The sequence below is a fragment of the Lycium ferocissimum genome, chromosome 4 (genome assembly GCF_029784015.1).
Source record: "Lycium ferocissimum isolate CSIRO_LF1 chromosome 4, AGI_CSIRO_Lferr_CH_V1, whole genome shotgun sequence".
NCBI classification, from domain to species: domain Eukaryota; kingdom Viridiplantae; phylum Streptophyta; class Magnoliopsida; order Solanales; family Solanaceae; genus Lycium; species Lycium ferocissimum.
In genome coordinates this window covers 50,509,538-50,521,986 of record NC_081345.1, presented here as the reverse complement: position 1 = coordinate 50,521,986, position 12,449 = coordinate 50,509,538, and the positions used below count along the sequence as shown (strand labels likewise).

Here is a 12,449-nt window from a genome sequence, read left to right as displayed (position 1 = left end):
CTAAAATAATGTATAAAAGGAAAGGAAAAAAGAGTGATGCCTTAAAAGATTACACATTTATCATTGTATTTTTAGTTTTCACCATTTAGTAGAACTTTCCAAACCATTTTACAGATTTTGTACAGTAATTATTTTCAAACTACTGTTGATCCCGATTTTCCAAATATAAGCATTTCAAACAGAATAGTACCACCTAAACAAAAAATCGACTCAAACTCCAGCAGCCAACCTTATTTCGACAAATGGAAATAAACCAGACATAACATGTTATGATTGAAAGAAATGGTAAGCAAAACTATATCTAAAAATGAAAATCGAAAGAAAAGCACCATAATATATCAAAATAAAAATCTGACAAAACAAAACCATGGGATCATTAAAAAGATGTCCTTGATCTCTCTGAGGTCTTTAACATCACTAGACCACATATAACCCAAAATGGCCACATACGAAATAGGCCGACAAAAAAGGAAATAGAAAAGAAGGCAACTACAGAAACAGACAGCCGACCAGAACATAAATGTCTCCAAGAACTAACCTACAGATAACAAACTATACTACCTCAGCATTCAACTGAAAAATCCATGTGTTCCGCGTTTCAACAACAATGCTTTTGCCATGTTAGGAAGCCCTCAGCAATTCCTTTGACCAGCAGATTACTGCAAAATATAAGTCAATTTCTAGCCGTGAGGAATCAATTGTAATATGATGAACGAATTGGTGCTGAGTAAAAATTTTAAGCTCTACTTCTCTTAGCAACTCATTTTCTTCACCTAGTGTCACACAGGATAAGAAATCGGATAGGAGAAATACAAACTATGACAAAACAAATAAGCTATATTCACATTCCTAGTAGAATGTCAATATATTCATATCATTCCCTATATTGCCAAAAGCTCAAAGGTTTTGGCAAGTACCTGGGGCTGTTGAGGCATTTGTTGTTGTTGATGTGGAGGTTGTGCATAATTTCCATACCCTGCATAGCCCGCATAGTACATATTTGGATCCTGAGTAGGTTGGGCATAACCATAGGCTTCATATCCTGGTGTATACCCATAATAACCACCACCACTCCACTGGTTCGGATCACCCTGAGACTGCTGAAAAGTTGAATATATTGTTTATATTAGATACCGCACAATGGATACTGAAGAAATCAGAGAATAACATTTAGGCAAAACTAATAACCTGCTTGTTTGAAGGACTACGACCCCATGAAAGCCGGATGCTTTGTCCACCCAGCTGAGTTCCACTTAAAGCTCGTAGAGCTTCCTCAGCGCAACTTCTGCCATAACAATGGCCAGCATGTTAGTTTTCTTATTATTGAATTCGACAAAGTTCAGAAGGCATGTTACTATACCTATCAGCGAATTGAACAAAACCACAACGTTTGCCTACTGGTATTTTTACATGAAGCAATTGCCCGTAGTTTCCGAAAACCTGCCTGAGGTGATCATCCGTTACATTGGCATCCAAGTTCCCAACGAAAATCTGCAATTAAAGTTGTTTAATATGAGTACAGTTTGAGAGAGATCATTGAATGCTGATATAAAGAAATGTACTGACAGTCGTATTAGTAGGGTCATCCTCATTTTGTGTGCCAGTACTTTGATATGAAGAAGCTGCAAATGAAAGAGCAAAAGTAAGGGATAGGGTGGGAGAGATTTAATGTGATCCGTGTAACAGACGACATATTATAGTACATCAAAGCAAAGAGAAATGCAGTTGAAAACAAAAGTAAATGAAAGAACAGTATTGCACCGGATTGATGCTATGCCATGTGTGATTGTCATGTTCAAAGAACAGGAATCCGGAACAATTGTATTGCGAGCAATTTTGGCAACGGATAATAATTTAATAACTGCCTCAGGCCCAATAAAGCAGAAAAGCATCAGTGCAACACACATGCTAGACATGTATTTAGTTCACCCAAAGGTCAGGCATGTCTAATACTTTTAACATGTTTTCATCGTCGCCAAACTTGTGGGTACTCAACTCTGCATTCCAGATTACGCACACAAGGTATGATTGTCTGGAAGATAAGTAAAATTAACATTTCAACTTTCTCAGGTATATGTTCAATTTTTTTTTATTTTTTTTTCCTTTTTTCTATTTTGTTTGGGGGAAGGGTTGGGAATTGGTATGGCGATGGAAGAAAACATGTATAGGTGAAGATCACTATTGGTAGGCAATAGAAGTATAGTTCACAATGCAAGATAACAAGAGCAGATTTTAGAATTGGAAGAATAAGGCACCCTACAAGGTGGATCCTCTCACTTGGTTTAATGGTATGAGATGCTTGCTTAACACGAAACAGATTAGAAAAGAGAGGGGCAATCACATGCAGTAGGTGTGTCCTATGTGAGGAAGGATATGAAGATGCCAATCATGTTTTCATCCATTGCAGATCGACTTAATAGCTGTGGAGCATTTGAATATGTGTGAGCTGAAGTTGTGCAGGAAAGGAAACCCAGACAACTATTCTTAGATTGAAACACAAGAGGCCTCAACATCTGAAGCCCCTTTGACTGTCCCGGCAGCGATATATTGGAGAATCTGTAGGGAGGGAAACCATAGATTTTCAAAGGGAAACAAGAAAGCATAGTTAGACTAAAGTTCAACTGTATTTCTGCAGTAGCTTTTTGTACAGCAGAATCCCCAGCACTTGCTTGGTCTGGAGATTAATATGATGAGACACTTATCAAAAAAGAAAGACATTATAGAAATGTAAAGACATTATAGAAATGTATTTAGACCATATTGAGTGTTGCATTTTTCTGAGAAATATCTGCACCGAGTTTTTTTAATCAATGACCCAATCTGCTCGGAGATATCTGATATTATCCTGACTACAATACTTTTAGCTCTTCAGTATATGTCCATATAACAGAAGACAGAAATCAAACTCAAAATTTTGTAAGCCATAATCTTTTCAACTATCTTTTTACATCAAAACACAATAAATTAAAGATCTAAAGGCGTTATTGAAGAACAATAATTTGCAATCCATTCAAAGAACAATTGCGGGCAATCTAGAGATACTGGAAATACATCCTAACACCACCCTTGATATCTTTATTAAAGCTCTTGATGTCTTGACTACAGAAGAGAAAAAGAGATTCAGAAAATTAATAGCCAAAACTTATCTAATGAACTTCAAAAGATTTATTCAAAAACAAGAGAAGAAACATTGAGATATTTACAGATCATGTTACAAATTATACACACTTGAATGTCAATGTATTTAAAAACTCCAGGAAAAACAAACTATACGATGTACCATGTATCCAAAAGTGAGATGATGGATTACTAGCTTGTATAATTGTAAGAAGAGACTTCCCCACCGCCCCCACACCTTTGTGAGGGGATTTCTCAAAGACAAATTCATGAGGCAAATCAAGCAGATAAAGGACCAGGATATCTTAAGTTGACAATTGAGACTGACAGAGAGCTTAGAGGCACACTAAAGATCAAAGTGACACTGGTGGCTGATTAAATCATACGAAATAAACAAGAATAAAATGGCTGAATAGTAAAGATAAAGTAAACTGAAGAAACGAGAGCGGAGCAAAGAGAAAAAAAAAACTGGAGCTATTAAAAATTAACAGCCGAAAGGATTCGATAGGGGAAATTTAACCACATTTAGATAAACTGACTTACGCAACACCATGCCCTAAAGGTATTCATTTCAGCTGAAACAAGCTCCAGGCCACTAAATGATAGAGCCTGCCTCCCATTACCCTGCTTCGAGACAATTGGAGTTTTATGAGATTTAATATTTGAGAGAGAAGTTTTTAGTACTCGAAGGAAATGACATCATAAGCTGGTACTTCTCTTCAAAAACTCAAGAACATAACCGAATGAAAGCAAAACACAAAAGCACCGCTTGGCCGAGTGAGATAAAACAGGTAACTCATGATCCCCAAAATAAACCAATACATCCTCAAGGTATCTATTGAGACCAAAACAGATAACTTGTGATCCCCAAGCTATCTAAATTCAAACATCGGGCTGTTTATGACAAATCAGCAAAAAATCAAAGATTTCAAACTCTAGGAATAACAAAGTATCAAGCTGCAAGCTATGAAATGCATTGCTCTTAACTACTCGAGAACATTACAACATGACAGTGGATATACCTTGCATCTGACCACCAGCATTCTTCTTGTTAGCTGCAGGACCAATGCGCATGGCCCTAGTGGAGCAAAACTTTCCATTCATCTCAGTCATAGCACGTATTTGCTCACTCTCGTCCCCAAATCTAACAAACCCATAACCCTTTGTGTGCCCTGTTGCCCTATCTGTTACGACCTTAGCACCCTTAAGTGAGGGATAATTGGCCCTGAATGTCTCCTGAAGCATGTAATCGGTGACATCAGCTGCCAAGTCTCCCACGAATATTGTGTATTCAGGAGTATTATCTGTGCGTTTTTCGCCCGAACCAAGTGATGCCCAGTTGAGCCTAAAATTTTGCTCAATATTAGGCATCAAGGTACCATTGTATGCTTGTAGATTCCTTTCTGCAGCAGCATGACTATTAAATTCAACAAAGCCATAACCCTCTGATTGTTGAGTTTGCTTGTTACGGATAACTTTAGCAGAGACCACCTGCATAAACAGCTAACAGTTAATTATTTGTCACTCAACCACAAGCAAAGGTGAAAAGCAGAGAAAGGGGAAAGAAGGACAAGAAGAGAGTAAATTATGTATATGATTACAAGCATGCACTTAAAAGTATCTATTACGGACTCAACCACAAATTTACAGCACAAGTTGTACATCCAGACTCTCAAAATCTTAAATTTAGTGGCAAGACATTCACCAAGAACAAATTTTTGGTAAGATATACCCCACAATTCCCAGGGGAATTCACATAGGCTGGTACCAGTATGTAAACCCATCAATTATTGATTCAAAGATACCAAACCAATGATACTATTAGTACCACCGAAACAACTTAAAGCTCAACATTTTATCCCATAAGCACCCCAGAACAGATGAACTGGCCTTCTCAGAAAATTAACAACAATTGTTTACCAAAAAAAATGTGCACTTACAGCTGCCACCAAAACCTGAAGCGATTTTTATGATAATATTTTTGTGCATACTAATTAGTACAGGATTAGAGGAAAATTATAAAGGTACTACTTTACAGCTCACGATAAGCTCTGCTTAAATTATACATGAGGAACCTCTCTTCACTTGTCTTAAAGTTAACTGCCATTTACCAAAAACATAATACAAGTTACTGCATATAAACTCCATTGCAAGAGTGTTCACTTACCTCAAATAAACATACAAAACACTCAGTAGAAATCAATTCAAAGCATATAACCACAGCAAACACTTATCAGCTCTCAAAAAAAAAAAATCCTGCATAAATAATACCACATTTGGTAGCTGGTTAGAAGGTAAGTTATTTATGTATAATACGGTGTTTGGTTTGCAATTTAGAAACCCACATAACTAAAATATGTATAAGTTATGAGGGAATCTATGTCTTATTTTATGCAGAATAGATAGTGGAATAACTAATACGTGAATAACTAAACCCTACATAACTAATCCTTCGATTCCCTCATAACTAGTCCATGTATTACTAATACATGCATAACATAACTCTAACCAGCTAGCAAACGACCCCTAAATGGATACTGAGAGAATTCATACAGCCCTCCAGCTAGTTCACATTGAGGCACAGTTGCTGATTCGACAAACATTAAATGTCTAACAAAATCATTAAAAAACATATAAACTTGTCATTATAGCTGCATATATAGACTAATAACAAAAAGAGGACAACAATTTACTCCCTCCATTTCAATCTGTTTGTCTTACTTTCCTTTTTTGGCAACTCTTTAATTCCAACTTTCTACACGCAATGTTAAAACCACAAGATTAAAGGGCATTTTGATACATTCTACCGTCTTTAGTTTAAGACTACAAGATTCAAAAGTATGCTTTACTTTCTTCAACTCTGTGTCAACTCAAAAACACACAAACAAATTGAAACGGAGAGAGTATAATATAACATAACATGAAATATCGGTTCCACAGAAAACATGGCATGGCTGTTATAGTGATTGTACAACAATGTATATCACGAACTTAGTTATACCTCTCCAGTTTGCGCGAAGCAGTTATAGAGAACATATAATATAACATAACATGAAAGATTGGTTCCACAGAAAACATGGTTGTTATAGTGAAGTGCTGTTATAGAGAGGTCTAATTGTACCTATATATCCTCATAACAAAAATTGAGCAACAATCTACTATATAACAAACTTATTTTTATTTTTTTTGATTAAGCACCGGGTGTCCGAGTCTCTTTGAGCCCCGACTAATCCCGGGGGTGCACAGGCCCTCGGCAAGGAGTTTCCCGCAAGTGCACCACGGGTAATTCAGGGTTTCCCCAGTCCGATGGCCCTCAGAAATTATTTGCACCCAGCGGGTTTCGAACTTGAGACCTTGAAAGGGAGCACCCCAAGGCTCAAGTCAATTGCCACCAGGCCACTATATAACAAACTTATTTATATCTCTCCAGTTTGTGTGAAGCAGTTATACGGTGTAATATAACATAACATGAAAGATCGGTTCCACAGACCACGTGACAGTCATAGTGAAGTGTTATTATAACAATGTACTATCTAACAAACTTATTTATACCTCTCCAGTTTGTTACAGTGAAGTGTTGTTATATAAAAGTAGCTGTTATAGAGAGGTCTGACTGTACTTGTATAGTCTAATAATAAAAAGTGAGCAACAATGCATATACAAAGAAAGTACCGCTATAATGAATGTCATTGCTGTTATAGAGAAGTAAAATATAACATAAAAAATCGGTTCCGGAGAAAAATCAGGCCGTTATAGTGAAATGTTGTTATAACAAAGGTTTGACTGTACCTCTCCAGTTTGTCATAGTGAAGTGTTGTTATATAAGGATGTTGTTATAGAGAGGTCTGACCGTACCTATATAACCTAATAACGAAAAGTGAGCAACAATGTAGTATATGAGGAAGTTAGTTAATACCTCTCCAGTTTGAGCGAAGCAGTTATAGAGGTATTGTTCATCCATCCAAAACTGTAGATCTCCAATCCAAAGTGTCCTGACCTCATCTGCACTTGTGGGCTGAGCCGCCGCCGCCGCCGTGTACTGAGACTGCTGTAGTGGTACTCCGCCTTGTTGCGGGTAGTAATAACCACCGGACTGCGGCGGCGGAACCTGATATTGGGGCTGCCATTGCTGTTGGTATTGTGGTTGGGCAGCCATTGGTGGTGGTTGCATTGTGTGTTGAAACCCTAGCGGAACACGAGAGGGAGTATGTGGATGATGTGAGAGAGAGAGATTGAGAGGAGTGGGGATCAGATATTTTTTATAGTAATAAGTGAGATAATGATGCGACTGAAAGGGTACTATGGGTATACGTGGATACTCAACGTATAAAATTTTCAACCTTCTAAATTTAGATATACATAAAAAATTCTTGCAACAATTTAAGGGGTCATTTGGTTGCTCGTTAGAGTAATGCAGCTATTAATAATACAAGAATTAGTTATGAGGGAATATTATTCTATACAAATATTAGTTATACAGGGTTTATTTATTCCACCTTGTATTATGCATAAATTAATACATAAATTATATCATAACTTATACATCTATTAGTTATGGGGATTTCTAAATTCCAAACTAGATATTGTATTAATGATATACATAAATAGCTTAATACCTCCTAACAGACTAAGAAACGTGTTATTACTTATGCAGGATTTAATATCTGCATAACTCACTTCCATAACGACTCGTAAGGATTGATTGATTCACGAACTGATTAAGTGGGAAATATATGCATAGATTGTCTATGTGACGGATAATAACGTATGAATTGCTATTCGTTGAATAATGTTATCCAATTAGATATTTTTATTCACCGATTATTAATACACGTAATCTTATTTTATATTTATTTTGCATAAAATGAGTGTATTAATTCCATCATAAATTGAGATGGTAGTTTATTAATGTCAAATGTAACTCTGGATTAGTAATGCTCAATAAAATATATAATCTAAAGTCAAATCTTAATAAGAAAAGTCTTAAACTAAATTGAGTAAACTTATATGTTTTTAGTTGAATTTTGTTCTATTAATGTTCCACGCAATCAATGCCACAGACTTTAGCACTACGCTAATCCCAATAGCGTAAGCTTGTATAGATTCACCGGGACCTGGATATCTAGTTCGAGAGAAATCAAACCTAAGAGATAACAACTACCATTCAAAGATTGTGATAGGGTGATAAGTACTCCTCCATCTTTTTATATATATATATATATATATATATATCGGGTTCGAGCCCTGAAAATTGAGTCGCTTTAGGCGGCGGGCGTGTTCACAAAGGACTAGATTAGAAAGCAAAACGGAACTGACAACAACAATCAAGCAAAATGGAACTGACAACAACAATCTGAAATGAGTATTTGGTCACTTGATACCATAATTATCACTAGGTTAATTGTGATGACATATACAAAGGGATCCTATAGTATAAGACATGCAGCAAGGCACTAACAATGACACGGTACAAGAGATGAAACCAAGGGCAAAACCAATCTCATGGAATTGATGAGAATAATTATCCTAATTTTCTTTGTTCAATTAATATACAAAATTCTAAAACTTCCGTCTTCAAACCTCAAAAACACAAAGAAACAGAAATGTAAGCATCTCTGCAACTGGCAAAAAGAATTGAGCTATTCCGCGCCTTCCACGATTTATACTCCTGGATCGTTTTCTGCAGGTCCATACCTCCTTCAGAACTCAGCTAACTTCAATTGCTGCAACCATCGGAAGTTGTAGGATCGAAGATACATGTCCGCTGCAGCTAACGGATGGGGTGGTATTGAGCAGATACTCTTTTGGGGGGCAATTTGCGCAGGATGTACAGCACAAGAGCTGAAGGAAGAATTTCCACGAGCTGCCACAAGAAAAAATGTCATCTTAGAGAGAGAGAGTGGGGGGGTCGGTGTCCAAGGAGCATGGAAAAGGAAACAATGTGTACCATGTAGTATATCAGATTTAGAACTGGATGGTCCAAGACATCTACTGATGCATCAGCATCAAAAGCCGATAAAACAACCTGCAGTGAGAAAGATTAGCAGCAACAATGAAGCTCCAGCCAGTGGCATAGGGACTAACAACCAAGGGCGATTTGAAAGATAACTTGATCGTAGAACTGTTACTAAGGGATTAAGGTCAATTTGACTCTAAAGCTAAAAGCAACAGTTGGTATTAAACCTAATCCTTTTCAGTATCAAATATCTTGGCCTTTATGTGATAAGTGTGTGTTTTTCCTTTATCCGGAGGTGAGTGGAGGCAAGAGTGGGAATAACTCAGATCTTGTTATATTAAATTAGCTACAACATTTAATGTCTGACTTGCAAAAGCAATCAAATTAAACCTTGGTGCCTTGTGCGAGCTGAGAGAGTTGTCTTGATGCACGAGTATACAAATTTAAATGGCACTAAGAGACCATAAAATGAGCAAAAACTAAAAGGCTAACAGTAGGAGAGAAACGGAGAGGGAAAAAGAGCCTTACCACAAAGCATCTAATGAGGAAACAAGTGAAACAAATGGCAGTTACAGATCCAACCTGTAATCAAACGCAAATGTCATGTCCATGTGAACCATCATAGAGTAAGAGATTTTGAGACCTACCACACATTATCTATAATGTTTATGCATGCATTCAACTCTAATATAAGTGAGACTTCACGCCTGATAAAAGCGCATTAAATAAGCAAGAGAATAGTTCAATTATTAGGAGTAGAACGTTTTTTAGAATAAGCAGGTTGACCAAGAAGATGTTTCAATGAAGTCAGTAGGTGTAGAAATATTATGCATGCTTTTCATGCTCCAATGCCGTTGCAAGTTATAGGCATTCGATTAGGTAACAAATCATGACAAGAATCTTATCTTTTCTAAGAATCTAATTGAATTTTTTGTATTTATCAAATTTAGTTACTTGATTGTTCATCTGTAGAGGAACCCCAAAAATGAAAGTACTTAAAAGTGGATGCATTTTGACATATACTTTAAATAATATGGCTGTTAATTATAGCAAGTTAGAATTTTTGTTATAGCTAAAAGGTCCCAGAAGAGAATGAGCAAATTTTTCATGCATGCATTTTGCCCACCGGTGGGTATAGGGAGAATTTTGTTATATAGAAAAAAAAAAAAAATTGACATGCATTTACCGCCCTAGACCAATCCAAGGAACAGAAACAAGCTCTTTCCACGTAGTAAGAAGAAAAATGGGTGAAAGCGCAAACCTCGTGAAGCTTCTTTCTTCTTCCTTTAGATTCGATGGGGAAGCGTCTCAGCATAGAAAATAACCTGATGATAGTAAAATGATCAAGTCCACAAGAAGAAGTATACAAAATCAGTTGTTTCGCTTCAGAAGATAAATGCACCAAGAAATAAGCAGTTAATTCACCTTCCTCCATACAGCAAAAAGCCTAATGCAGCTACAAATGACACAGCTGCACCGAATATAATGAAATGATAGATTCATGAGAAAGTCTTAAACTCTGAAAACAGTTCTAACTTTCAGCATATATGAGAAAATGAATACAAAGACTCACCTGCTATAAATATCTTCCCAATGAATTCCACAAAGCTATTGTCGTTTATCCAGAGGTAAACCCAGATACAAGCCTGATGCAAAACCATTTTTTCAGTTATATATGCTGAGATAGATGTCTAACAGACTCGAGTTACGCGTTGTATGTGATGCTTTATTAGGCTATTCACCAAAAAATCAAGAATAATGAACTACTTATTATGTATATTTGTGGATACAGATGTATATTACTTAATATACAAAAGCTATTACATTTTACGGCTATTATCCTTTTGAGCTGTCCAAAAATGTAATTATCCCCTTTTTTATATCCAAAAACTACTAGCAAATGAGGAGGTGAAGTATGTAGCAAACCTGTATGAAGTATATTGCACCATTTACTGAAATATAAAAGGTTCTCAGCTTATCTGTTGGTAAACTTCTAGCCTGCTCATTTATACAAGGACAACAGTTAGAATCAACAGGTCAATATTACGCTTGCAGGATGCAACAAATTCACTTGCCTGGTGATATATCTCAGCCCAAAATAGAACAAGGAGTGTATATGCTGAGAAAAAAAGTATGCCCGGTAGATCCAATAATACCAAAGTCAACACCTGGTTTAGCATGGAGTAAATGTTAACGTTAATCGCCAAACAGTTATGAAGCAGCTCATATCAAACATAATTTTTGACAGTATATTGCTGTTAGACTATAAGATTAGTCAGTAACCGGGATATTAACTTCAGAAGCAACAAAATTAACAGGTAAGAAACCTGGGAGGAAATTAACATAAAACAGGAAATATATTCAAGTAAAAATACATTCTCAAATGCTATTGTAACAGAACATGAACACAGCAAAACTTACCCTGGGATGGAACAGAAACACTTGTTTGTGAAACCCAAAGACAATTGCACGAACTGAGAAAAGTAGAATTACATTTAAAAATTAATCACTGACGCAAAAAGTTTAAGAGTAGTTACTTATGCTAATTCTGTCTTACCTCCATTTACGACAAAGTTCATGAGGTGGAAAACCTTTTGTGTTGTCCAACCAAATTCAGGTACTCTCAACTGTATTCTAATTAATTGAATCTGCACATGGTCAACACAGACACACAAAGTAGGTAAAACACATCCATTAACTAATGGCATGCAACTAATAAAACTAGTCGTGGTACATGAGAACTGTATGCTCATCAGAAAAAATTTAAACCCCATAAACACGCACTAAGCGATTCCACTATAGACCAATCACAAACCTCAGAAAAAGCTAAACATTTTGATAATGTGATTATATCAGACAACTTTCCGATAATATTGAGAAAATTACTTGTTCACAGATAATTTGGAAAATAGCTAGCAAAAGCAACCATTTGCCACAAAACCATGTAGAGGTGGATCAAGCATTTTGAGTTTATGGGTTCTGGATTCTAGAAAAGGCAGTTTATTGGGTTCTGGATAAATTAATTACACATGTTAAGTGAATTTTTTAACACAAATTACAGGGTTTCAGCCAAAACTACTGGTTCTGCCGAACCCGTAGCTAGAACTCCAGCTCTGCCTCTGGTTTAACCATGTGAAAGTTGTGCAAAAAACAAAGGATGGTGTGAGGGGTGAAAAGGATGAAAAATTAGAAATGCTGACCTTAATTATTGCATCTCAGTAACTATAAAGTTAACAATGTAATCTAACCTAGATATCCCCATACCTTGTAAATTAACCATGTCAACACGTTTGAATCAGTTTAAGGCATTGACTAGAAGCACCAAAAGCTTTCTAGTTTCCTTACTTGGAACCCCTCAAGTACACAATATAAGTTC

The 12,449-nt window shown here is 36.3% G+C and overlaps 2 protein-coding genes across 3 annotated transcripts in view; both read right to left on the bottom strand.

Annotated features, from left to right (window-relative positions):
• Positions 1-314: 314 nt before the first annotated feature.
• On the bottom strand, positions 315-7,350 carry LOC132053466 (polyadenylate-binding protein RBP45-like). Of its 2 annotated transcripts, none has more exons than XM_059445511.1 (7): positions 7,034-7,350; positions 4,140-4,608; positions 1,567-1,622; positions 1,361-1,491; positions 1,189-1,285; positions 918-1,097; positions 315-659 (listed from the first exon to the last, which is right to left on the bottom strand). In XM_059445511.1, the coding sequence occupies exons 1-7, from the start codon at positions 7,286-7,288 to the stop codon at positions 657-659; spliced, it is 1,191 nt and encodes a 396-aa protein (XP_059301494.1). In that variant the 5' UTR covers positions 7,289-7,350; the 3' UTR covers positions 315-656. The 2 variants fall into 2 exon arrangements, with proteins under 2 accessions (XP_059301494.1, XP_059301492.1); XM_059445509.1 differs by having other exon boundaries at positions 918-1,100; positions 7,034-7,348.
• Positions 7,351-8,491: 1,141 nt separating this feature from the next.
• Positions 8,492-12,449, bottom strand: part of LOC132053465 (tobamovirus multiplication protein 1-like) — a 51,816-nt gene continuing 47,858 nt past the window's right edge. Inside the window, exons 3-12 of the mRNA XM_059445508.1 lie at positions 11,631-11,721; positions 11,495-11,547; positions 11,149-11,241; positions 11,000-11,071; positions 10,647-10,719; positions 10,499-10,544; positions 10,335-10,398; positions 9,602-9,655; positions 9,065-9,142; positions 8,492-8,980 (exon numbers count right to left, since the gene is read on the bottom strand). Of these exons, the coding sequence (XP_059301491.1) occupies positions 8,888-8,980; positions 9,065-9,142; positions 9,602-9,655; positions 10,335-10,398; positions 10,499-10,544; positions 10,647-10,719; positions 11,000-11,071; positions 11,149-11,241; positions 11,495-11,547; positions 11,631-11,721 (717 nt within the window). The 3' untranslated portion in view covers positions 8,492-8,887. The remainder of the gene's footprint in view (positions 8,981-9,064; positions 9,143-9,601; positions 9,656-10,334; positions 10,399-10,498; positions 10,545-10,646; positions 10,720-10,999; positions 11,072-11,148; positions 11,242-11,494; positions 11,548-11,630; positions 11,722-12,449) is intronic.